Genomic DNA, 26,254 nt, shown 5'->3' on the forward strand with positions numbered 1-26,254 from the left:
CTTGCTGCTTCAAGAACTGAGAAGCCAGAGAGGGGAGAGAAAGAAGAAAGACCCTCTGCTTACAAGAAGCCTATTCAAGGCTTTCTCAAGGCATTCCCCCCTCCCACATAGAGAGCTGAGATATCTGGGCAATACAAATTTCTAGTAGCATATATTGCATCAATGGGCTCTGCAAATTACCAGTAACAGGGCGGACTTAAAGAGATGGGAGAAAGTGGTTAAGAGAGAGGTAGGGCTCATGTCTGCAGAGACAAGAGATGTAAAAGGCAACAGGGGATCGGTGTCTTCCTCTGCCATCACCGTGGGAGGCAAACATCGCCTGATCCTTGACCCCTGAGAGGCAGAGAGAGGAAAGCAAACAAGGCTATAAAGGCAACTTTCTTAGTAAGAAAGTGACAAGTAATAGATTAAAAAAATTTAGATCCTTATAATGCCTGTGGAGATTTTATGATAATGACTTAAGGGAAACAAAATAAAACTTCGATGACTTTAGGGAAGTATCAAGAAATCTAGTCTGATATAAAACTGTATCAATGCTATCAGGGACCATCTCAGGTCCTGAAAATATTAAGGGAATGAGTAGATAGTCCCATTAGCCTTATTCAGCTATCAACAGCTTTGTCCTGCCCTCTAAACAGCAAAGGTAAACAAGTCCCAGAAAAAATTCCTGGCCAATAATGAATCATCCCAGAAGCCCGTGGGCCCTGAGGGAGCCTTTGCGGTGGTGAAGGTCATGGGATGGATGGGGAGGAGGAGGATCTGTATTTTTCAATGAGTACTTTTCCCTCCAATTCCACAAATTCAAACCCTTTCATTATAAACACAAAGAATAAATTCCTTTTAGGTGCTACCCAAGGCAAAAAGGGTGATCTTTGGCCTAAATATTTAATACAGCAGACCAGGTGAGGAGGTCAGAATTGTGATCCCAGATCTACAGTAGCTTCCCAGCCTCAAGCAAGTCATTCAAACCTCCCCTTCTGGAAAAAAGCTCTACGGTCTCCACTCAGGACTATAATATTTGGTGATATATGAGATTAGTCTAGCCTAACAGGTTCAAAGTTTAGTGAAGCCCTATGTTTATTTACATTGGACACAGAAGTGCTAAACAGAGTCTCAGAGGACACCTACCACTAATGTGGACATACACACACACACACACACACACACACACACACACACACACACACACAAGAAGGCTAATCAAGGTGGGAAGCACTGTCAAAAATGGAGCAATGCATGTGTCCAGACTTGAACACCCTCACTATTGGCTTTAGGCCATGTTGGGGTCAGGGGAGGTAATAACCCCCTAATGTGTGTCTCCCCAAGCCTTATTGAGTAAAAGAGTAGCTCCCTCTTAAAAGTAGGGAGGAGGTACCCTATCAAAACACACTCAACCTCCTGCTATAAATTTATAGGGCAGCAGGACCTGCCCATCAAGTCCAGACAAATGGGGTTTTCCTTGATGGCAAAGGCAGTAGGAGTTTGTGGAGAGAAGTATTGAAAGCCTGCCAGAACCCTGCTGTACAAAGACAAAACTCAACTGCTTTAAGTTAGCTGAATTAAGTAACAGGGACAAAGTTCTTGCAGAGTCTATGAAAAGGCTCAACTCAGCTTAGTTTTCTTTGTACTTTATACCACCTTTAATTTCTGAGACAACAGATGTGCAAAGCCAGTTTGTTACAACAGATCATAGTGTGGAGGCCACAAGAGCAGGTGAGGAAATGGACAAGGAGAAGGTGCAGGGCAGGTGAGGAGCAGTGGAGAGGAAGAGAGAGAGAGAGAGAGAGAGAGAGAGAGAGAGAGAGAGAGAGAGAGAGAGAGGAGCTCTATTCTTTCCTATGTATTTTGGTATCTCTGTGGCCTCTATTCAGTAGAGCTTGCTTTATTGTAGGAAGGCTAAGACATTGGCCAATATTTGCTAAGTTTTACTGTGACATGTGTCCTACAATTTTTGAACATGTGTGGCTATAACGCTTTGGTTCTAGGCCACTGACCAGGATCAGTACTACTGGTTCTTTCTGAATAGACATCTGGTAAGTGGCCACCATTGTCCCAGAGAGGCCCTGAATCTACTGGACTCTGGAATTCAACTTCAGCTTACAAGAACCCTGAGGCTAATGGAACCATTAAAAGCTGCAATTCCTGCCCTGGCTGGTGTGGCTCAGTGGATTGAGCACCAGCTTGCAAACCACAGGGTCACCAGTTCAATTCCTAGTCAGGACACATGCCTGGGTTGTGGGCCAGGTCCCTGGGTGGATGTTTCCCTTGCAGATTGAGTTTTCTCTCCCTCTCTTTCTTCCTCCCTTCCCCTCTCTCTATAAATAAAGAAATAAATAAATAATTTTTTTTTAAAGCTGTGGTTCCTAACACATCTGGTTAATAAAAGACAGCCATGGCTATTCCTCTCCCTGCTCCAAGCTGAGCATAAAAAGATTCAAGTGTCTTCCGCACTGTGTCTGTCTGGTCATGCGAGTGAATGGTACTGACTGTGCAATGCCAGTGGGCTTTGTGTTTTTGTTCTCTTATCCCAACAACTATGTGATACCTTATGAGACCTAAACTCTCTGCAGAGAGTTTCTGTTTGTGGTTGCTTGAAGCCAAAGCCCCCCCTCTCATTGTCTCAGAGGGCCACAGAGAAAATTCAGCAATTCCCACATGAGGGACTTCTTTAAGGAATCCCAGAGAGATTAACTCTATCAGGCCAGGTAACCACTTGCCTAAGCACAAATCCCTTCATGGGGATGTATGAGGAGGAAATGGGGGAGAGATATTAATCAGGTTCTTTATTATTTGGGTGACCTCACTAATTAAAGTAGGATTGTCACCCCATCCCCTCATGGCCACATGGAAATATTCTTGGATGATAAAATGTTTCATCCATGGGATTCAAGGCTCTTTGAGGATCTTTTCTCTCAACACAGACTACTGGCATCATGTCCCTTTATGGTTTTAGGATAGCCATTAGGGGAGACTTCGGCACTATTCCTTCCTCCAGGAGGACAGGTCTTCTCAAATGCCCAGCATAAATCTGTCCTGTAAATGGGTGTGAACCTGATGCTGCACATGTATTTGTAAAGTAAACCGTGCATGCAAGCTGTCAAGTGCAGCCTGCACATCTGCATCAGACATGAGGTCTGGGATCCTCTAAAATGTCCCCTGGCCATTCAAGATATATTACTGAAATGTTATTACTGAAATATGATAACAACCAGAAGAAAGTTCAGGGCAACAACTTCCTCTAAAATGTCTCTGGAGACTGAGTTAATTGGCACTGGTTCTGACACCACTCTAGTTTGTCTGTGTATGTATTGAGCTTTAACTCACTTCATGAACTGGAAAAAGCAAAGTATGGTCAAAGAATTTTGGAACTGCCACAAGAAATACACACCCCTGTTGGCTGAGTCCACATGCTCTTATGAAACAAAACATCTACAGGTTTTTGAACCTGCTTGGAGGAAAAGTTTTTGACTTATCTAAGGTAAAGTCCTCTGTTTGCAAAAACTACCAGGCTGATGTTCAATTCCTTGACCTAAGTGGCAGTTACATGAGTATGTTCATTTTCTGATAATTTATTAAACTGCATAGTTATAAGTTATGTACTCTGCTACATATGCCATATTTTAATAAAAAGTTTTAGACTTGAATAAGATCAAAGTGCATCTGTATTGCTCAGCAGGAAAGAAAGCCATAGACTAGACAGGGGCAGGGGGAAAGTAATTATATATAGTCTGAGAGAGCCAATATAAAATTCAGACAGGTGAAACTTGAGCTGTGGACATATTACTGAGATAACATTAATTAGGCTTTGTAAGCAAAATGATTATCGGTTGGTCTGAAAAAATTCTAAGTTAAACATAAAGCTTATTACTTGGTTAAGTATACATGCCAATCCTTCCACCCATAGCAATATTATAGCAACAATATATCATTTAGCAAGGAGATCAAATGCCTGTGAGACAGTACACTGCCTGGTTGAGGTGGGCAAAATTTTAGATTTAGCTTAATCTTGTTCCATCCTTGAGTATGTGTGGCTCACTTAGTTTGCATAATTACTCTTCCCACATTTTTAGAGGCTGGATAGAGATAAAGGAATATAAAATGTAATATATAGAGATTCAGTTTTCTCTTAAGAAACAACAGTCAAACCTAGAGATTAAAATAATGATCACAAAATGAAGTTGGCTAAATTTAGTCTATTTAAAAGGATAGATCTCATGCATGATCTATAGGAATTATGAACGGAAAAGGGAAAGATCAACCAGGAAAAAAGCTTCTCCCCAAATCCAGATCCATCATTTGATGTCTGGAATTGTTTATGCTCCAATTAAGCCAGCATTTTGTTCAGTTAACCTCCATTTGACCTACAGAAGAGGCAAGTTGTTTTTCTGGAGCTAGTCATCAGCTGAACTGTAACTGATATTCCCTTGATGGCAAAACTTCATTTAAGTTGAAAAAGGAAAATCAATAAACAGATGACCTGAGGACTAATGAGCAAGGAGCTCTGACCCCATCTATCAGCCTTTCCCAAGGCACAGCGAGGCAGGGAGAGACTCTGGAGACCAGGGAGGGAAAGGAGAGAAGAACAGTAGAAAGGTTTGACTGGATCACACAATTATGTAGGCTACCTGGGAGAATGCGATTCCAAAAGCCACTCCAGCGATGATTCCCATGTTAGTCTCCATGAAACTGGTCACCAGATCATAACAACCCTGGATACAGACAGAGACAGTCTCAGAGATGTGTTTTACCCAGGCCAGACTGCACTTTGTTAAGTTTTATAACTCACCCTCGGAACTTTTCAGTGTTCTTTTTTTACTTAAAAATATAATGAAAATTTCCAACATATAAGAAAAGTATAGAGAATAGTACAATGAGCCTCCAAGTGAACCTTCCTCTAATATCACAATTAACATATGGCTAATCTTTTCTCATTTAAATCTTCTCAACTCTCATCCACTGGCTGGTTTATTTTAAAGTAAATTCAATATATATATACGGTGGACCCTTGAACAACACAGTGGCTGGGGCGCCAACCCATGCATAGTCAAAAGTCAATGCATAACTTTTGACTCTCCTGAAACTTAAGTTGTCACTCAGTATTCGCAGAGGATTGGTTTTAGGACCCCCTGCAGATACCAAAATCCAAGGATGCTCAAGTCCCCTATATAAAATGGCATGTAGATCAATGCACAGTCAGCGCTCTGCATCTATGAACTCTCATAGTTGAAAACAGTCCAGGTACTTATTGGAAAAAAATCCATGTACCTGCGAACCTGCACAATTAGCCCTCTCTTGTTCAAAGATTAACTGTATATTCACCCACAAATATTTCAGTAGTCGAATTAAATTTAGCGATAAATCAGTAGATCTATGAAGCAAACACTATAGAGATACAGAAGTAGTCTTGAACAGATGAAAGTGTATTCCACATCCATGAAGAGAAAGACTCAGCATCATAATCATAGTTAATAGCATTTTGACAACAAATATCAAAATCTTGGATAAAGTGAAATCATCTGGTCAGAGGGATGTGTTTGAATACCTGCCAACTTTATGGCATTTTAGGGTTCTTCCAAAGGAGACTATTATATATATATTTTTTTTAATAGGAAAAAACCCCGATATTCTAGAGTCTTTCCCACATTGAACAAGTCACTTCTGTCTGGATGTCAACATCTTCATCCACAAAATGAAGGGAATTTTCCTTTAACGTACTATGAAATCTCTACATGTTATGATTAAAACCAACACCAATTTTGCCAATTTCAATGTTTGTTTAAAACTCAATCACCTTTCTTTATAATGAACGATCTGGTTGAAGTTCAAAAATTCTGCTAAACAAGTTTTTTACCTGTTACTCTGGATTACATTTTATCAACCTAGTACAGTATTCCCTCACTTATTACAGGTATTATGTTCTAGAACCTTGCGCGATAGGTGAAAATCCACGAAGTAGGAACCTTACATTTATTTTAGTATTTATATATATTTTAAGGCTTTATAAACCCTTCCCACACACTTATAAACCATTCCCAGTCCCTTATTAACCTTTTCCACACTTTTATAAATAGCACTTATGTTCTTAAACATATTCTACACTCTTAAACCTACGTAACTTTAACAACATACGTATACAGTACTGCAAAATCCTGCGATATAGCAAAATATCTGCGATAAATAATTAAATATAATATTTTTAAAAATCCCGTGATACAGTGAAGCCAGCGATAAGTGAACCATGATGTAGAGAGGGACTACTGTAAAGGTGGGAAACACCAAATTTTGTACATCACGCATAATACAAAGTCAAAACTTCACTCTTCCTGTTAAAAAGCCCACATGTCAAACAGCAGAGTGGAGAGGGAGGAGGAAGTAGGAGAGCAGGACCAAAAGAAGGACAGAGAGGGAAAGGGAGGGAGAGGGGGAAGGGGAGGAGAGAGAGAGAATGAGAATGAGAATGAATTTAGATGTATATTCATTTTGTAACTGGGCCATAACAACCTAGACTTCTGACATATTCAACTTTTTGGAAGATGTGGTTGTTTTCCAGTTTTCTGAAAATAAAACCTTTGACTTGAATGTATGAAGTTTGTGAGAAGTCAAGACATTATTTCATAATAGAGTAAAAGGGACTCTTGTTCATCACGAAAGGCATGAACAAGATGTCATGACATCTAAAGAACCAAAAGAAACATGTCTCACCTTTTTAAATTCAAAACTCAGCAATTTAACATTTCTCATACCATGTAAAAATCCTGCCAATGCTATATCTTCCAATAAGTGATATTTTATGCATTCACAGTCTGGTTGCAAAGAAAAAGATGCATTAACTTAGCAACAGTGCTTTGACACGTGTTTTCAATGCAGTGGACAAACTATATTCCTTAGTTACCTGACATAAATTTGAAGGCCAGGGAAGGGGTGGGAAAAGAAATACATTATTACCATGGGGAGTTTTGAAATTGGATTATCTCTTTATAGTAGAAGCTTGCTTGCTGATTTCATTTTTACTAGTGAAACTATATATCATGCTATTTTTCAAAAGATAGTGAAAGGGAGAGCAGTTTTGTTTAGGAAAAATTCAAAGTGAGAAGGGAGGTGACTATTCTTTTTCCCAAATGGTAGTAGCCAAGATAGTGTTTTGTTATGCTGGCCATCATTACTATATTTTTTGCCATAGCAGTGGTCAATGGTCAGGCAAAGGAATGAAATTGAAACCAGCACTGGTATTAGTCTGGCTCGAAATATGAAAACACGAACTCAATAATAAAAACTAGAGAGAAGTGGGCTGCATTATTATCTTACACTGCAAAATAATTTGGCATAGACTTTTCTTTCCTGTGAACTACCACATTTTAGGAGATTTCAGTCAGTCACATTATTTTTGATAAACCCACTCAAACCAGTAAGAGAAACCAGAACAATGAAGTAGGTGAGTGGCATTAGTACAATTCTGGTGAAATTATTCTCTCTAAACATTGCTCCTCAAAGTAGGGTTCTTCCATGAGCAGTAGCACCTGTGAATTTGTTAGAAATGCAGATTCTAGGCTCCACTTCAGACCTACTGAATTAGAATCTGCAAAATCCCTAGGCTGTTGGTTTTTGAATAAATTTTAATGAATGTTAGTTAATATCTCCATATGTTTCATATGCCTCTTAAAGTTTGAGAAGTACTGTTCTCTAAGAAAAGCTCCCCCACTATTTTTTAAAATTCCAAATAAGAAAGTAAATTAATGAATTAAATCAGGAAGAAGGCTACTTAAAATGAGAAGATGAAAGTTAATTTAGCTTCCTTGTTGTTTAAACAATACAAGACCAAGGTTGAAATAAATGCTTTCCATCTCTGGATTTAGCTTTATTGTTTACCATGGGGGCCTACAAGTCCATTTTCCAGGTCTTAGCACAGATATTCAGATTAGAAGAACTGCTTTGATATGCATCCACAGGCCATGTTTGCATTCCACCTAAAATTCTCCACTAAACCATGATCTTATCATCCACAACAATCCCTTTTAATTTCCTAAAATGAAAGCCTGGTTGTCAGCTGTGAGATAAACATATAGTGGCATGCTAAGTGTCCTAGAAATACCCAAAAACAGAACAGGTAATTTGTTCACCCTCCCAGCATGTCTAAATTAACATAGTCATCAATGGAAAACATCTGTAAGTGGGAGATTTTCAATATCAGGAGTAGACTATTAGTCCCAGACAGGTTCTAGGAAGCAGTATCTCAGTAGCTTCCATCAAGAATAACTGTCTCAAATAACACAATAGGAGGAATCACAATATCTGACATCAAAATATACTACAAAGCCACTGTGATTAAGACAGTTTGGTACTGGCATAAGAACAGACATATAGATCAATGGAAAAGAACAGAGATCTCAGAAATAAACCCCGGTCTATATGGTCAATTAATATTTGAAAAAGGGGGAAGGAGCATAAAATGGAATGAGAAAGCCTCTTCAACAAATGGTTCTGGGAGAACTGGACAGGAACACGCACAAAAAAGAAACTAGACCACCAACTTACAACACACACCAGAATACACTCAAGATGGATCAAAGACTTAAATGTAAGCTGTGACACCATAAAGGTCACAGAGGGAAATATAGGCAGTAACATTTCAGATATCCCATGTAGCAATATTTTGCTGATATATCTCCTAAGGCAAGGGAAATAAAGGAAAGAATAAAGAAATAGGACTATATCAAACTAAAAAGTTCCTGCTCAGAAAAAGAAAACATCTGCAAGATGAAAAAGAAACCAACCATATGGGAAAACATACTTGCCAATGATACCTCAAATAAGGGATTGATATCTAAAATATATGAAGAACTTACACATCTCAACACCAAGAAGATAGACAGCCCAATTAAAAAATGGGGAAAGGACCTGAATAAACACTTCTCCAAGGAGGATGCACAGAGGGTCCATAAGCATATGAAAGAATGCTCAACATCACTAGCCATCAGAGAGATGCAAATAAAAACCACAATGAGATACCACCTCACACCAGTCAGAATGGCCATCATCAACAAATCAACAAACAACAAGTGCTTGCAAGGATCTGGAGAAATGGGAACCCCAGTGCACTGTTGGTGAGAATGAAGACTGGTGCAGCCACTATGGAAAACAGTATGAAATTACCTCAAAAAGCTAAAAATGGAACTGCCTTTTGAACCAGCGATTCCACTGCTAGGATTATACCCAAAGAATCCTGAAACACCAATTCAAAAGAATTTATGCACCCCTATGTTCATAGCAGCACTATTTATAATAGCCAAGTGCTGGAAACAGCCTAAGTGCCCATCTGTATATGAGTGGACTAAAAAACTGTGGTACATTTACACAATGGAGTACTATGTAGCAGAAAGAAAGAAGGAAATCCTGCCATTTGTGACAACATGGATGAAACTAGAAAGAAATATGCTTAGCGAAATAAGCCAGGAAACGAAAGAAAAATACCATATGATATCACCTAATACAAGAGACTAATGAACAACACAAACAAATGAACAAAACTGAACAAGGAACAGAAAAACAGTTATTGGGTAGGGGGAAGAGAAGGATAAATAGGGGAAGGGTCTAGTAAAGGAACTAGTACAAATAAGCCATGGACATGGACAACGGGGTGGGGAATGACTGTGGGAGAAGGGGTAGGTTGGTTGGGGGGGAGAAATAGGGGAAAAATGAGACAACTGTAATAGAAAACAATAAACAATAAAAAATAAATAAAATGAAGGCAAAAAAAAAAAAAGAATAACTGTCTCGAGACTTCTGGCCAAGATGGAGGCCTAGACTGACATGCTCTTTCTCCCACCACAACTAAGAAGGAATACATCTCCTGCAAAACCAGAAATAACCAGAAGTTCCAGAAAATAAAACTACATGGAAGTTCAACATATGAAGTTATAGAGAAGTGAGGCTCGTCTGGATGGGTAGGAGTGGTGAAGCCAGGGCAGAGAGGTCAAGCTGTGCTGGTGGCAGCTGCTGCAGCAATGGCAGTGGGATGGTGGTAAGCATAGACACTCGTTATTTAAAAAGAGGCGAGAAACACCTGGGGAGCATCCGTGGCTGCAAACCAGACCCATGAGCTCATGATTCCAATACCGGGGAAGGCAGACCCCCACAGCAGACTGTGAAGGCTGGAGGGGATGGGGACAGAGGAAGAAGCTCCCAGTCTCTCAGTGGAGAGTAAACGGCAAGAATCCATCTTGGACCGCCGCCCCCACACAAAACGCCACAGCGTGGTGAGAAGCGTCGCCCGGTTGTGACGAGTGCACGGGTCTCGGCACCCTATAGCGTAGGAGGTGTGACAGCCCTGCCCAGGAACCAAAGGCAAACACAAAACTGCCAGGATGGCACAGATCATGATAGAGATCCCAGTGATACAGCTGACCAGACAGCAAATATCTGATCTAACAGATAAGCAGATAGGACATCTTTCTGAGGCACAGTTTAGAGCTTTGGTTATAAGAATGCTTAAACAAGACAGGGAAGGAATGAAGGCTAGTCCTGATGAAATGATCAAAAACACATATGAAACTAGTGGTGAGGAAAAGGAAACCAGGGATCAAATCAACACATCAGAACATAGGGAGGGAACAAACAGTCAACCAGTGCAGAAAGAGGAAACAAAAAGGAAAAGGGGGAGAGGCTCAGAAACCTCTGGGACAGCTATAAGCAAGTCAACATCTGAATTGTAGGATTGCCAGAAGGTGAAGAAGAACTAGAAAGTGAAAAATTATGTGAAAAAATAATGAAGCAGAACTTACCTAACTTGGGGAAGGAAATAGACTTACAGGTCCAGGAAGCACAGAGGGTTCCAAATAAATGGGACGCAGGGAGAACCACAGCAAGACACATTATAATCAAAATGTCAATAATTAAGGATAAAGAGAGAATCTTAAAAGCAGCAAGACAGAAGAAAAGAATTATGTACAAAGGGGTCCCAATTAGACTATCAGCTGATTTCTCAAAGGAGACTCTGCAGGCAAGAAGGGACTGGCAAGAAATATTCAAAGTAATGATAAGCAAAAACCTACAACCGTGATTACTCTATCCAGTGAAGCTGTCATTCAGAATAGAAGGGCAGAGAAAGTGCTTCCAGGACAAAGTAAAACTGAAGGAGTTCATCAGATCCAACCACTGTTATATGAAATGTTAAAGGGACTTGTTCAGGAGAAAGAGGATCAAAACTACGAACATTAAAATGAAAACTGCAGGGGACTTCCGGCCAAGATGGAGGCTTAGACGGACACGCTAGGTCTCCCTCTACAACTAGAGAGGAATACAACTACTTCAAAACAAAGGATAACTAGAAATTCCAGAAAATAAAACTACACGGAAGCCCAACATATGAAGTTAGAAACCAGCGGTGCCATTTGGGCAGGTAAGAGTTAAAGAGGGCAGTGCTGTTTGCGGTCGCACCTGGAGCGGCGGGGCGGTGAGGAATCCCAGCTGCGGTCAAGCCCCTGGCGGTGCCCGACTCCGGCGCTGGGGAGAGCGGCCGCCACATCGCCTTGAACAGTGAGGCCCAGGGGAACGGGAGGACGGATCCCGGTCTCCTAGCTGAATAACTGTGTGAATCCATCTTGGACTCCCGCCCCCAAAGAAAGCACCACAGGGCTGCGAAATAGCTCTCAGACAGGCGCCAGTCGCTGAATTGTGACGCGTACACAGGCACTGCCCCTTACAGCCGGCCCAAGAAAACAAAACGCATCTGTCAAAATGAGGCAGACAACTATAGAAATCCCGGTAGCACAACTCACCAGGCAACAGATAGAGAACCTGACAGATGAACAGATAAGAAACCTGTCAGAGGCTCAGTTCTGGGCCATTGTTATCAGGTGGCTTACAGAATTCACAAAAGAGCGGGAAAAAGATAAGAAAGAAGCGAAAAACATTCATAACGAAAGGAACAAAACCACATACCACATACGAGACAGATGGTGAGGAAAAAAAATCCAGAGTTCATTTCAACAAACTGGAATATGGAGAAGGAACAAGCAGTCAACCAATGCAGAGAGAGGAAATGGGAAGCAACAATGAGAGGATCAGAAACCTCTGGGACAGCTATAAAAGGCCCAACATAAGAATCATTGGTTTGCCAGAGAGCGAGGAAGATGAACTAGAACTTGAAAAATTGAGTGAAAATATAATAAAGGAGAACTTCCCAGACTTGGGGAAGGGAATAGACTTGCAGGTCCAGGAAGCAAGGAGAGTTCCCAAGAGACTGGACCCAGGAAGAACCACTCCAAGACACATTATAATCAAAATGTCAAAAATTAAAGATAAAGAGAGAATCTTAAAAGCAGCAAGAGAGAAGAAAAGAATTATGTACAAAGGGGTCCCAATTAGACTATCAGCTGACTTCTCAAGATAGACCCTACAGGCAAGAAGGGACTGGCAAGAAATATTCAAAGTAATGAAAATCCAAAACCTACAACCACGAATACTCTATCCAGCGAAATTGTCATTCAGAATAGAAGGACAGAGAAAGTGTTTCCAGGACAAAATAAAACTGAAAGAGTTCATTAGATCCAAACCACTGTTATATGAGATGTTAAAGGGACTGGTTTAAAAAACAGAAGCTAGGGAGATGAAACAAAGGCAAACTAAACAGGCAACGAGAGTGGAAAAGGAACTGTGGGTACGGGAAGCATATTGGGCGGAGGTCAACAGGGAGGGGGAGTGGGGAGAGGGAGGGAGATGATATAGGAATTGGGGATCAGGGTAGGAGGGAATGGAATAGACGGAGAGAGGTTGGGAGGAACTGTATGCACAACTAATGGACATAATCTAAAAGGGGGGGACAACTGGAGGGAGGGGGGTCACCGGGTGGAGGGGAGCAGAGGGAAGGGAAATTGGCACAAATGTAATATTTTAATCAATAAAACACATTAAATCTGAAAAAAAAAAGACTACAGTAAAAAAAAACAAAATAAAATAAAATGAAAACTGCATCACAACAACCAACAACAGAAGCTAGGGAATCAAAACAAAGGCAAACTACGTAGGCAACAAGAGTGGGAAAAGAATTATAGGTATGGGGAACATATAGGGGGGGAGGTCAGCAGGAAGGGGGAAGCGGGGAAAGGGAGGGAGATGGTACAGGAATTAAGAAGCATAGCAGGAGGGAATGGAGTAGACAGGAAGAGGTTGAGAAGAACTATATGCACAGCCAATGGACATGGACTAAGGGAGTGGACAACTGGAAGGAGGGGGGTCACTGGGTGGAGAGGAACCAGGGGAAAAGAAATTGGGACAACTGTAACAGCATAATCAATAAAGCATATTTAAAAAAAAAAAAAAGAATTACTGTCTCTTCCTCTTGCCCTTGCTTTTAAAAAGTTCCAAGGAATTCCTATGGAGGAGGAATTCAATCATTGCTATTGGCTAACTGAACCTGCAGACATTTCATCATCCTGCTAACAGAACCAAAATAAAATCTGTTCCCCAAACAAAACAATAAATACCCTGATTAACTGTTCTCACTTCCTTCCTGCTCTCTCCCAGTTGTACAAGGCAGGTTTCACAGGCTGCTGGATAAAAGCCCTGAGTCATCTTTCTGTGCTGTCAAAGCAGAGGGCTCAAGATAGCAAAAGATCTACAGGGATTTATAATGCATTTATTCTATATAACAGGGTTCCATATTACTAGATTGTGGCAGTAATTAAGCCTCCTGGGGAAGAGAGTCAGGAGAGGGGAGGGGAGCTAACCTTGTGAGCATCTACTATTACTATCTCAATCCCATCCCCCTCTCCCACTTTTTATAGATGAGGCCTCTGAGACTCTGACCTAAGAAGTAATTTGTCTTAGAGGTTTGTGTGGGCATTAAATGAGAATATCTAATGAAACTCAGTAGACAAATTTCAGTTTTCACTTACTTTTTCTCCTCTCTGGGAGCCAGGTTTAAGAGTATGAGGAAAGTGAGAGAGAAGTTAAGGTTCTCAGAAAAATGTAAAGTAGGATTATGGGGGGAGGTGGGAGAGAGTGAGGTCAATTTGTAATTTATCAATGAAAAGAAAAAATGCTATCTTAGCATTCTTTCTGGAAGTAAATGTAAAGACTATAAAGATATACTACAGGATATGCCTCTAAACTTGCTTTTGAATACTACTAACAAAAGATCCTCCCCATGAGGACTGGCTGCATCATTCCTAATAGAAGCCATGGAGTAGTAGAATGGATGCAAATTTCACAATCATTGTCATGACATTTACATTACAGGTAACATTTATTGTGTCCTTACTCTGTGCCAGGCACTATACTTTAGATACTTTATGTCATTCAATCCTCATATCAGTCCTAAGGACAGGAAGTATTATCACCATTTTACAGATGAGAAAAAAAACAAGAATGAAAAAGATTAAATAATTTGACCCATATTGCATGACCAGCAAGTGGCTGAGCCAAATTTAAACTGGAGTCTGACTCTAGACCCCATTTTATGGACTTCTAGACCTTCAACTTTCACAAAAGAAGAGGAAGTTTGGGTATAAAAAGAGACTTTCACCAAAGGTTGAGGGTTGCTACTTCTATAAAAGACCTTGTGAGGCTCTGGCATGCCATATCTCCCTGTCATAAAGTCCTTTTATAAAATCAAAGTACCCACCATGTGCTAAGTAAAGTTGGCACTTCATAAACTGGCAGCATACTGACATGTATGAATGCTAAGTGGGGATGTCCATGGAGAAAGCAGAAGTTACCTTACTAATGAGAGGCAAATGGGCCTTAAACTTCGGGTTCATAAGAAAATTACAGTAGGAATAGATGTCCTTCTATCCAAGACAAGAAGCTATCAGTACCGAACATCTTACTTCCTTACTCCAATAGTAAAGTCATAAGCCAAGCATGACAAAATGAGCTTCTAGAATGACAACAATGTGTTGCAGTGTTTATGCTATCAATACCAACATTAAATGAGTGAAACACAGAAACCAATCTCTTAATGTTCAAATCTTGAGAGAATGTCTATCTTCTAGGAATTATTCAATAGTTGGCCCAGATCACATAACATTTTGAAGAATAGAATTTTATCTTACTATAAAAATTTAGGCAGAAGTGTGCTCGCCCACTCCCCAACCCTCCCCTTGGGTTGTGTGGGCGTGCACAGGGAAGTGCCCTCATTCACTGTCACAGGTGCGCGGGGCCGCGCGTCCAGGTGCCCCTCGGACACGCCCCAACAGACATAAGATCAGGGCCCCAGTGGGCACAGGGAGGGCCCACTGGACACGCAGAAGACCGTGCGCACACACCCCTGGCCAGCCCCAGTGGGCGCCAGGCCAGAGCACAGACCACTTGCGCGGGCTCTGCTCGTGCCCGCCCAGGTGGGTGCAGGAACGGTGGGCAGCTGCGGCACAGGAACAGCGGGCGGTGGCGACTCACAGAAGCTCACTTCCACTGTGCACAAATGTCCAGGGCACCACCCCAAGGGGCGAGAGACCAACTCCCCGGGTGCGGCACAGCAGGCCTGAGGCTACTAGGCAGACAAGCTCCCTGGCTGGCTCCAAACAGGCGCCAAACCTGCAAAGATCAGGAACCTCTGGCCTGCCTCATTAGACGAGCTGGGGAACCAGAAAAAGAAGATGACACACAAAGGCTGAACTGAGTAAAAACTTTTCTTTTGTATGTATATATTTTTAAATTTTTATTGATAATTTTGGTTTTTTTATTTGTATTTTATTTTTATTTTTTAAATTTCCTATTTTTTTATTTTAATTTTAAGTTTTACTTTTATTTAAAAAAAATTTTAAACTATCTCTTTAATTTGTTTCATATCATCTCTCCTTCTCATCCTTCCTCTTAAATTTTTGTTTATTTGTTTCTCTGTTTTGTTTAGCCTCCCTTTCACACTAAATAAATAGAATATAACTACTATATAAATCTAATACTATACAATTCCACTTTCTAACTATATTCTGCATTCTTCCCTCTTTTTCTTTTATTATTATTAACATACAATGTAAACATTACCTAAAGTCTTGCATAGTCTCGACACTACTTGCTACTATTACTAATCTATCATCCACTCTCTCAAAAAATCATATTATTCCTCTTTAAAAATAACTCTTATCTATTCTTCCTATAGTATAAAAGCCCTAACCTCTCTACATTTATATTAATACTGGCTCATCTGCTGATGATAGCGGGATAGAGGGTGGGGGATATTTTTGAGGGTGTAGGTTTCCTGCCTGGGCTGTGTGTTTATGTTTTTAACAGCATCTCCACAAAGGAACTCAAGACAAAGTGGACTGAGTGACTCTCAATCAACTAGCCAGAGGGAAGATCCCACCAAAGATCATCTGAAATATAACCAGACAGAATAAATAAATGACATAAAGGATACCCCAAGAACATCAGGCTCAGGAGATCAAAGAGACTGCATCACTGAAACCCCCAGATCTCCTATAAAGAATCTCATACCACAAAGGTAGGAAGTCAAAGCAGACAAATCCAAAAAACAAAAACAAACAAGAAAAATCCAACATGGTAAGATGCAGACACAACCTCTCAATGAAAAGAAAAGAGGAATCCCGAGAAAGAGAGGTAGATGGAAGAGACATAGCCCAGAAGTCAGACATGGAATTCAAAACAATGATGGTGAAGAAGCTCAATATACTCGACAACCTCAAAAACAACTATGACAACCTCCAAGGAAGTTACCAACAGCTCCAAGAAAATTACAGGGAACTTGCAGAGAACTACACCAGCATAAAAAAGGACATAGAAACTATCAATAAGGAGTAGAAAGAAATGAAGAATACAATCTCTGAACTGAAAAACACAATAGAATAAATAAAAAGCAGGCTAATCGAAGCAGAGGATCAGCTCACTGAGTTAGAAAACAATGTAGAAAAAAATTCCCAGACAATAAAACAAAAAGAAAAAAGATTGAAAAAGTATGAAGAAGATGTAAGGGAATTACACGATAGCATGAGGAAGAACAACATCTGACTCATCAGAATTAAAGAGGGAGAAGAAGAAGAACAAGGAATAGAAAAGCTGATAGGAGAAACAATGACAGAAAATTTTCCCAACCCAATGAGAGAAAAAGTTATGCAAGTTCAGGAAGCACAGAGAGTTCCAATGAAGAGGAACCCCCACAAACCCACTCCAAGGCACATCATCATTGAAATGGCAACATTCCAAGACAAAGAGAGAATCCTAAAAGCAGCAAGAGAAAAACAGCAAATAACATACAAGGGAGCTCCGATAAGGCTATCAACCGATTTCTCAACAGAAACACTACAAGCCAGAAGGGAATGGTCAAAAATATTTCAAGCAATGAAAAACAAAGGCCTACAATCAAGAATAATCTACCCAGCAAGGCTCTCATTCAAAAAGGAAGGTGAAATAAGGAGTTTCACAGACAAAGGAAGACTAAAAGAATACATCTCCACCAAACCAGCATGGCAAGAGATGCTAAAGGAAATGTTTTAAGAAAAAAAAGACAAAAAGAGGAGAGAAACACAGGTACAAAGGGAAATGAATAAATACATGTCAATAATAACCTTAAATGTAAATGAATTAAATGTTCCAATTAAAAGACATAGGGTAACCGAATGGACACGAAAACAGGACCCATATATTTTCTGCCTACAAGAAACACACCTCAACACAAAAGATTTACGAAGACTGAAAGTAAAGGGATACAAAAAAGTGTTCCAAGCAAATGGACGTGAAAAAAAAGCTGGGGTAGCAGTACTCACATCAGACAAAACGGATTTCAAAGCAAGGGCAATAAAAAGAGACAAAGAAGGACATTTCATAATACTTAAAGGAACAATCCATCAAGAAGATATAACACTGATAAACATATATGCACCCAACATAGGAGCACCCAAATACATAAAGAAAATACTAGAAGACCACAAGAAGGATATTAACAATAACATGCTCATAGTAGGGGATTTTAACACACCATTATCAACAATAGACAGATCATCAAACCAAAGAAACACCAAGGATATACAGGCATTGAACAACACACTAAACCACATGGACTTAACTGATATATATAGCACTTTATACCCCAAAGAAGCAAAATATACATTCTTTTCAAATGCACATGGGACATTTTTAAAGATAGACCACATGATAGGACACAAAACAAGTCTCAATAAATTCAAGAAAATTGAAATCATATCAAGCATATTTTCAGACCACAATGCCTTGAAACTGAAAATCGACCTCAGAGAAAAAAATCAAAGACACCCAAACTCATGGAGAATGAATAATATGCTATTAAATAATGAATGGGTTAACAATGATATCAGAGAAGATATCAAGAAATTTCTGGAAACTAACAATAATGAACACACAACAGCCCAAAACCTATGGGACACAGCAAAAGCAATCCTAAGAGGGAAGTTCATAGCAATACAGGCATATCTGAAAAGGATAGAAGAATCTCAAATAAAAACTCTAACCCTAAAGCTACAAGAACCAGAACAACAACAACAACCAAAGCCTAGGGCAAGAAGAAGGAAGGAAATAATCATGATCAGAGCAGAATTAAATGACAGAGACCAAACAAACAATTCAAAAGATAAACGAAACTAGGAGCTGGTTCTTTGAAAAATATAAACAAAATCGACAAGCCTTTAGCCAGGCTCATCAAGAAAAAAAGAGAGAAGACACAAATAAACAAAATCAGAAACGAAACGAAAAAGGAGAAATCATGACCGATACCACAGAAATATGAAGGATCATAAGAAATTACTACAAACAACTGTATGGCAAGAAATTTGACAATCTAGAAGAAATGGACAAATTTCTAGAAACATATAACCTTCCAAAATGGAATCAAGAAGAAGTAGAAAGTCTCAACAGACCAATTACAAAGAAGGAAATTAAAACAGTAATCAAAAATCTCCCGGCACACAAAAGCCTTGGACCGGATGGCTTCACAGGCGAATTTTACAAAACATTTAGGGAAGAATTAACTCCTACCCTCCTCAAACTATTCCAAAAAAGCCAAGAACAGGGAAAAATCCCAAACTCTTTCTATGAAGCCAGTATTACCCTAATCCCAAAACCAGGTCAAGACACAACAAAGAAAGAAAACTACAGGCCAATATCACTGATGAACACAGATGCTAAAATCCTCAACAAAATATTGGCAAACAGGATCCAGCAATACATCAAAAAGATCATACACCACAATCAAATGGGATTCATCCCAGGGATGCAGAGATGGTTTAATATTTGCAAATCAATAAATATATCACCTAAACAAAACAAAAGACAAAAATCACATGATCATATCAATACATGCAGAAAAAGCATTTGATAAAGTACAACATCCATTTATGATGAAAACACTCAGCAAAATGGGAATAGAGGGAGCATACCTTAACATAATTAAGGCTATATATGAGAAACTTGAAGCCAACATCATACTCAATGGACAAAAACTGAAAGCATTCCCCCTGAAATCAGGAACAAGACAAGGCTGCCCACTCTCTCCATCCTATTCAACATAGTGTTGGAAGTCCTAGCCACAGCAATCAGACAAGACAAAGAAATAAAAGCATCTAAATAGGGAAAGAAGAAGTAAAACTATCATTATATGCAGATGACATGATAATATACATAGAAAGGCCTATAAACTCTACTAAAAGACTACTCGATATAATAAGTGAATCTGGCAAAATAGCAGGGTACAAAATAAATATACAGAAATCTAAGGCATTTCTGTACACCAACAATAAAATATCAGAGACAGAGAGAAAAAAAGAAAATACCATTTACTTCTTCGTCGTCGGCAGCCGTCCGTCTCGAGAGACGATGGTGTAGCTTCTTAAGAGTCTATCTGCACCACCGAGAATGGCTGTGCAGTCCGACTTGGAAGTGACACGGTATCTGTCTCCTCCCGTGTTGAATCGACATCTTGCGATGACGCTGGAGTGTCCTCTCCAGTGAAGCTGAAGCTACAGAGCCTGGGCAGGGTGATATGGAGGGTCTGCTGTTGCCCATGCAGCACACCCCCCCTCTCTTCGCAGCTGAAGGGTCCAAGGGAAAGACGGAGTCAATACAGCTTGACTTCAGGTGCGCCGCAGGAGTTGCCGGTGTTGACTACAATGTCAAACCGCCTTAGGGACTCCGGCTCCGGATTTTCTGTCGGGGTTTACTCCCTTAGCCTTTCCCCTGAAGAGGTCTGCCGCAAGGCAGCGGAGGTTTTTTGGAGTCAGAGTTTTCCTTCTCTGATGTGCCCTGACTGGAAGATCGAACCAACGACACTTAGCTCGCAGGCCGACGCTCAATCCAATGACATATTTCACAGACCTAGAACAAATACTCCAAAAATTTATATGGAACCAAAAAAGACCCCGAATAGCCAAAGCAATCTTGAGACAGAAGAACACAGCAGGAGGAATCATGATACCAGACATCAAACAATACTACAAAGCCACTGTGATCAAAACAGCCTAGTACTGACATAAGAACAGACATATAGATCAGTGGAACAGAATAGAGAGCCCAGAAATAAATCCAGGAATCTACAGTCAACTAATATTTGATAAAGGAGGAAGGAACATAAAATGGAGTGAGAAGAGCCTCTTTAACAAATGGTGCTGGGAGAACTGGACAGGGACATGCAAGAAAATGAAACTAGACCACCAACTTACACCATACACGAGAATAAACTCAAGATGGATCAAAGACTTAAATGTAAGCCGTGACACCATAAAAGTGCTAGAGGAAAACACAGGCAGGAAAATTTCAGATATCACACGTAACAATATCTTCACGGATACATCTCCTAAGGCAAGAGAAATAAAGGAAAAAATAAACAATTGGGACTACATCAAACTAAAGAGTTTCTGCTCAGCAAAAGAAAACATCAGCAAGATAAAAAGGAAACCAACCATATGGGAAAACATATTTGCCAATGATATCTCAGATAGGGGACTGATCTCCAAAATATATAAAGACCTTATACAACTCAACATCAAGAAAACAGACAACCCAATTAAAAAATGGGCAAAGGACCTGAACAAACACTTCTCCAAAGAGGACATACAGAAGGTCCATAGGCACATGAAAAAATGCTCAACATCATTGGCCATCAGAGAGATGCAAATAAAAACCACAATGAGATACTACTTTACACCTGTCAGAATGGCCATCATCAACAAATCAACAAGCAACAAATGCTGGCGAGGATGCGGAGAAACAGGAACCCTACTGCACTGTTGGTGGGAATGCAGACTGGTACAGCCACTATGGAAAACAGTATGGAATTACCTCAAAAAACTAAAAATGAAACTGCCTTTTGAACCAGTGTATCCATTGCTAGGATTATACCCGAAAAATGCTAACACCCTAATTCAAAAGAACTTATGCACCCCTATGTTCATAGCAGCACTGTTTACAATAGCTAAGTGCTGGAAACAACCTAAGTGCCCGTCTGTAGATGAGTGGATCAAAAAACTGTGGTACATTTACACAATGGAATACTATGTAGCAGAAAGAAAGAAGGGACTCCTGCCGTTTGCAACAACATGGATGGAACTAGAGAGAATTATGCTTAGTGAAATAAGCCAGGCAAAGAAAGGAAAATACCATATGATATCACCCAATACAGGAAACTAAAGAACAACATAAACGAACGGACTAAATAGGACAAGGAGCAGAATAACAGTCAATAGGGGGGAGGGGAGAGGGAGAGAAGGGGGATAAGTAAGGGAAGGGTTTAGTCAAAGAACGTGTATAAATGACTTATGGACATGGACTACGGGGAGGGATATGATTGTGGGAGAAGGGGTGGGCTGGGTGGGGGGAGCAATGCACGAAAAAGGGGACAACTGTAATTGAAAAATCAAAAAATAAAATTAAAAAAAAATTTACCTGATGGCTACATAACCCCAGGTAAATTTAAAAGTAGAGTTTTATTTTCCCTCTTATTTGTGAAAGTATATTTTCTATCTGGCATTTATATAAACATTTAGGAATATAGAGAGCCATCATATGCACTTGTATATCTTCAATATATTTTCTGTAAAGCAGAATACAGAATTGATATTCCTTTTTCTCTGACTACTGCCATTTCATATTTCTCAATTCCTCTACATACTAACTTTCAAATATCTTTTAGCCAGCTTTTTTCTTCTCTCTAATTTCTTTTGGAGTCAGGATGTTGACAGTGATTTGAATTGGAATTGTTGATTTCTTTTCCTGTAGCAGTGAGCTCCCTAAAATACAGGCCACCCTCCTAGAAGTTGCACATGCTGTCTGTCAACTCTACTCTCCCCTTCCTGCTAAGGACTGACACCCATCTGTGAATAATTTCATGTTTAGAAGATATATTAAGCAGAAGAAAGACACCCAGAAAGAAGAAAGCCAGCATTCCCCATCTGACATAAGCATTAGGGTTAACAGAAACCACTTGTTAAACCTTTGTAACTATGCCTGGTCGATTTTTGCTAAGAGGAATGCTGGGCTGAGCTGAGTCACAGCTTTCTCCTTAGAAGTGGGGAGCCTCAAGTGCGTCTCCCAGGCAATAAAGGACCACAGAGGAAGAGTCTTGACTCTTTCCTAGACTACCATTTCTAACCTACTTATCATGGTCTCACTGAAACAAAAAAGCCTTCCCCAAACATTCACCACTGATCCCATTAGGACTGAAAGGAAACAAGTACCTTCTGGTTAACTTTTGTGGCAGCCACAGTCAGATTGTGCAGATCCTGGGGATTGCAATCGGTGTCATTCATGCAGCAACTTGGGGGAATGCCATGCTCTGGGAAGTAGGAGCTGGTGCTCCAGTTGGTGTAGTTCTGCACACCACAGCAGCTCAGCTGTTAACAGGGAAAGGAAAAGAATCAAAGTGTGGCAGATCAAAGACTGTGTGGTCTTCTCACTCACCTTCTTGCAACTTTTTAAAGGGAAACACGGGCCAAGGCTCTGAGCCAACAGGCACGGCTTTGGTGAGTGAAAATGAATTGAAGTTCCACTAACAATTATTCTCTTTGGGAAACCCATTTGAACTCAGGGAAGGAAGTTAGTCCTAGACGACAGGTTGTGTTGGCTTTCTTATGACCTGCTTAAAACAAAGCAGTGGCCTGGCTAGGTATAAAAATCACCTGTGTGAACTGGCTGCTGTTAGAGGTATGGATGCATATACTGTAGATCAACTCAATCAGGATTGTCAATGGGAAAGCCAAGGCAAAAATGGGTTTAAAAGCTCTTCAAAGAATCTATACTAATAAGTAAATGAATTGTTTGGGGTTGGGGGGAAGATGCACATAGAGGAAGAAAGAGAGCTGGCATTGGTAAACTGTTTCACCAGCTGCCTGGTTTTGTAAATCAAGTTTTATTAGGACACAGCCAGGTCTCTTTGTTTACATGTTGTCTATGATGGCTGTCGTGCGACAGAGGCAGAGCTGAGTGGTTGTAACAGAGACCACATGGTCCTCAAGCCCCAAATAGTTACTATTTGACCCTTTACAGAAAAGATTTGACAATGGCTGACACAGAGAATATTAAAGCAAATGAGGCAAAAATATAATAAATTAGTGAATCTGAGTAAAAGGTACATATATAGTTCCTTGTACTATTCTTGCAATTTTTCTGAGTAAGTTTGAAATTTTATCAAGATAAATTACCCCAAAATTTAAAATACTACTTGCGATGTAAAACAGAGCCAAAAACACCCCAAAACCAACAATGTCCTCAGGGGATCCTGATGGGCATGAGGCTTCAGCACCAGCCCCTGCCCTCCTGGGAACCTCTAGGCAGGAAACTATTTTCCTTGTATCTTTTGTAAAGCACCAGGCAGCCTTGGACACTCACACACCTGACAGACCCTCAGTTTCTTCTAGGTCCACTCTCCCTCCCCACTATGCCAGTGAAAGCAGTTTGAGTCCTTCGCCCAGACTAAAGACACTAACCACTTCCAGAATGCCAAGCTTTGGGAGCCAACTTTCAGCAAGGCTGTCATACACATACTGCCTATCTCCTTTCCAAGGCTTCAGATATGAAGGTCAAACTTCCTCACAATCCTTGCTTATAAAAAGCAAACCAGAGGCAGCGATGCTTCTTGACACTAAATCACCTATATAAGTGGACCCTGGACAAATACTGGCTATCAACCCTTGGAAATGGAATGGGACTGAGAGTTGGGGGATGGAAATCCACAGCAGTACACAAGTCTTAGGCCAGACCTCACAGGCAGTCTCCAGCTCGATCTCCTTCCCTGGAACTTACGCTGCGCTGCACATGGTCCACCGCTCGGCTCCTCTCATCATTGCCATTGTAATTCTGCATGGCATCTGTGTAAGTCCTCAGGAAGGTGTCCTTAATCTGTGGAAGACCAGGAGGAACAGGGTTCTAGTTCACTGCATCCCAAATTACTCAGTCTTACTAACTTCTACCCCAAAATAGCCTCTTCTGAAAGTCTCTGATTAAATTTAGGCCAGAGGGTGAATGCCCTGTTTTCTGAGACAAAAGTACTCAGAAAATTTGCCAACTGGTTTATTAGCTGAGGAATTTAAAGGGAATTGTTCTCCTTACCCCTAATCCAGAGGAAACTCACCTTGCTAAATGACCCTTGCTAAATGATCTGGTCAGTTCCTAAAAGGGCTGCCAAACCTCAGACATGGATTTCCTACCTGCTTTCATTGAATTGCTTAATGCCTATCTTTCTTTCTATAACTTTGCCTGTCCTTACTGAGAAGAATGACCAAGGACAGGCAAATGGGGGTCAGGAAGACTAATGTTTCGACCAGAAACAGATCCCTATTCTAGTATATAGGAGTGGGGCAAATCCAGCTTTCACTTACCTGTCCTTACTGAAGCCAAAAAAAGAGGCTAATGGACATGAGATTTTCTTGTTAATAAATAATTAACAAAACCCCCTTTCTCCTCCTCTGTGAACACATTTGACCTTGGGTTAACTCTCAAGTCCTGTTCACCTAGAAACTTGCCAAAGGTGGAGTGTCAGATGTGTTGCCAGGCAACCCCACTTATATTAAAACTGCCCCTGACTGGTGAAATCACTCTGAACTGGGAGGGCAGCAAATATTACCTGGTGGGAAGCTTAAAATTAAGTATGGTGACTCTCTTAACTATACATGTTCCTTGATGAGAAATTAGAGGCTATGCCCATGGGACAGTAACAAGAGATAAAGAGACACTGGTTATATGGAGCTCTAAACCCAAGGTGGCTACCACACCCAGCTGTGTCTTCTCACTTCTACCTGTGTTGTCTCTTAGGGGACAGCAGGTGTACAGAGAATGGACCCTGGACTACTTTCAGGACTCTCACTGAAGAAAAAAGCCTGTTGCTGCTCTGCTGGCAAGCTGTGCTTCCTTTACTATTGTGACTTAAGTGGTGCAAAATGTCACCTGTTGCCATCACATGTGTTTGATTGTTTACCCAAACTCAAAACCAGTACCGGTGGACAGAGTGGCATTGCAACTCCCACTCTCCACTCCCCTAAGTGTTTCAGATGAAAAGAGGTTACGCGATAAGGATGTGCAGGCTCTAGGTATCAGGTTTTAAGAGAAAACCCAGGACATGGAGCCCAGTCACAACAGTACATGGGAGGAAGGTGAGCAAGGGCCTAGATGGGAATAAGCCAGGCTGTCGCTGGAGTTCATACATGCATTGGGGGAACCTCTAGGGCTGTCTGGCTATGATATCACCAGATTTCACCTCACCTGAGAATAAGAATGGGGCATCTAATTCCAGATGAAATGGGTTCTAGAAATTAGCCTTGAGATACCAACTCTGGTAAGGGGAAAAGCCAGGGCAAAAGGGAAAGGCGGCAGAAAGGGCACAAAGCAGGCTGACTGGTACTTAACTTGGCCAAGCACAAAAGCAGGGCCTGGGACAGATGATGCCAGCCTCCCAAGAGCCATAGGAACACTACTTCAGCATGTTTTCCACCTATATTTTGCTATGCTGTCCCTTTCTAACACATGCATATCTACTTCTAGCTTTACTGGTATTTACAGGGTACAATAATGGAGTTTTTTAAATTTTGGAGTTGGAACCAGAACTTTAATGTACAGTATACACTTTCTAACCTACCATCAATATACACATCTGAAAAGTGATTCCATGATGGCTACAAGCCGCATGAAAACACCTCATGTATGCATTAGCATCTATCCATTGTCTAGAGCAGTTACAGTGATAGTACATGGAAGGATGGCCACAAATGACACAGTACAGCCAGCAGTGTCCTCAAAACTAGAAGTTAGGGTCACAAAGCAGTATTCAAAATTATTTTTCCCCACC

The 26,254-nt window shown here is 40.6% G+C and overlaps 1 protein-coding gene across 1 annotated transcript in view; it reads right to left on the reverse strand.

The window, feature by feature from the left end:
• The window catches only part of TSPAN7 (tetraspanin 7), a 38,510-nt gene that overhangs the window by 4,628 nt on the left and 7,628 nt on the right, over positions 1 to 26,254 (reverse strand). The window contains exons 5-7 of the mRNA XM_090264113.1: positions 24,217 to 24,312; positions 22,653 to 22,808; positions 4,626 to 4,709 (exon numbers count right to left, since the gene is read on the reverse strand). Coding sequence (XP_090120239.1) covers positions 4,626 to 4,709; positions 22,653 to 22,808; positions 24,217 to 24,312 — 336 coding nt within the window. The remainder of the gene's footprint in view (positions 1 to 4,625; positions 4,710 to 22,652; positions 22,809 to 24,216; positions 24,313 to 26,254) is intronic.

Source organism: Furipterus horrens, unplaced genomic scaffold, assembly GCF_987537825.1.
Source record: "Furipterus horrens unplaced genomic scaffold, mFurHor1.1.pri manual_scaffold_17, whole genome shotgun sequence".
NCBI lineage: Eukaryota > Metazoa > Chordata > Mammalia > Chiroptera > Furipteridae > Furipterus > Furipterus horrens.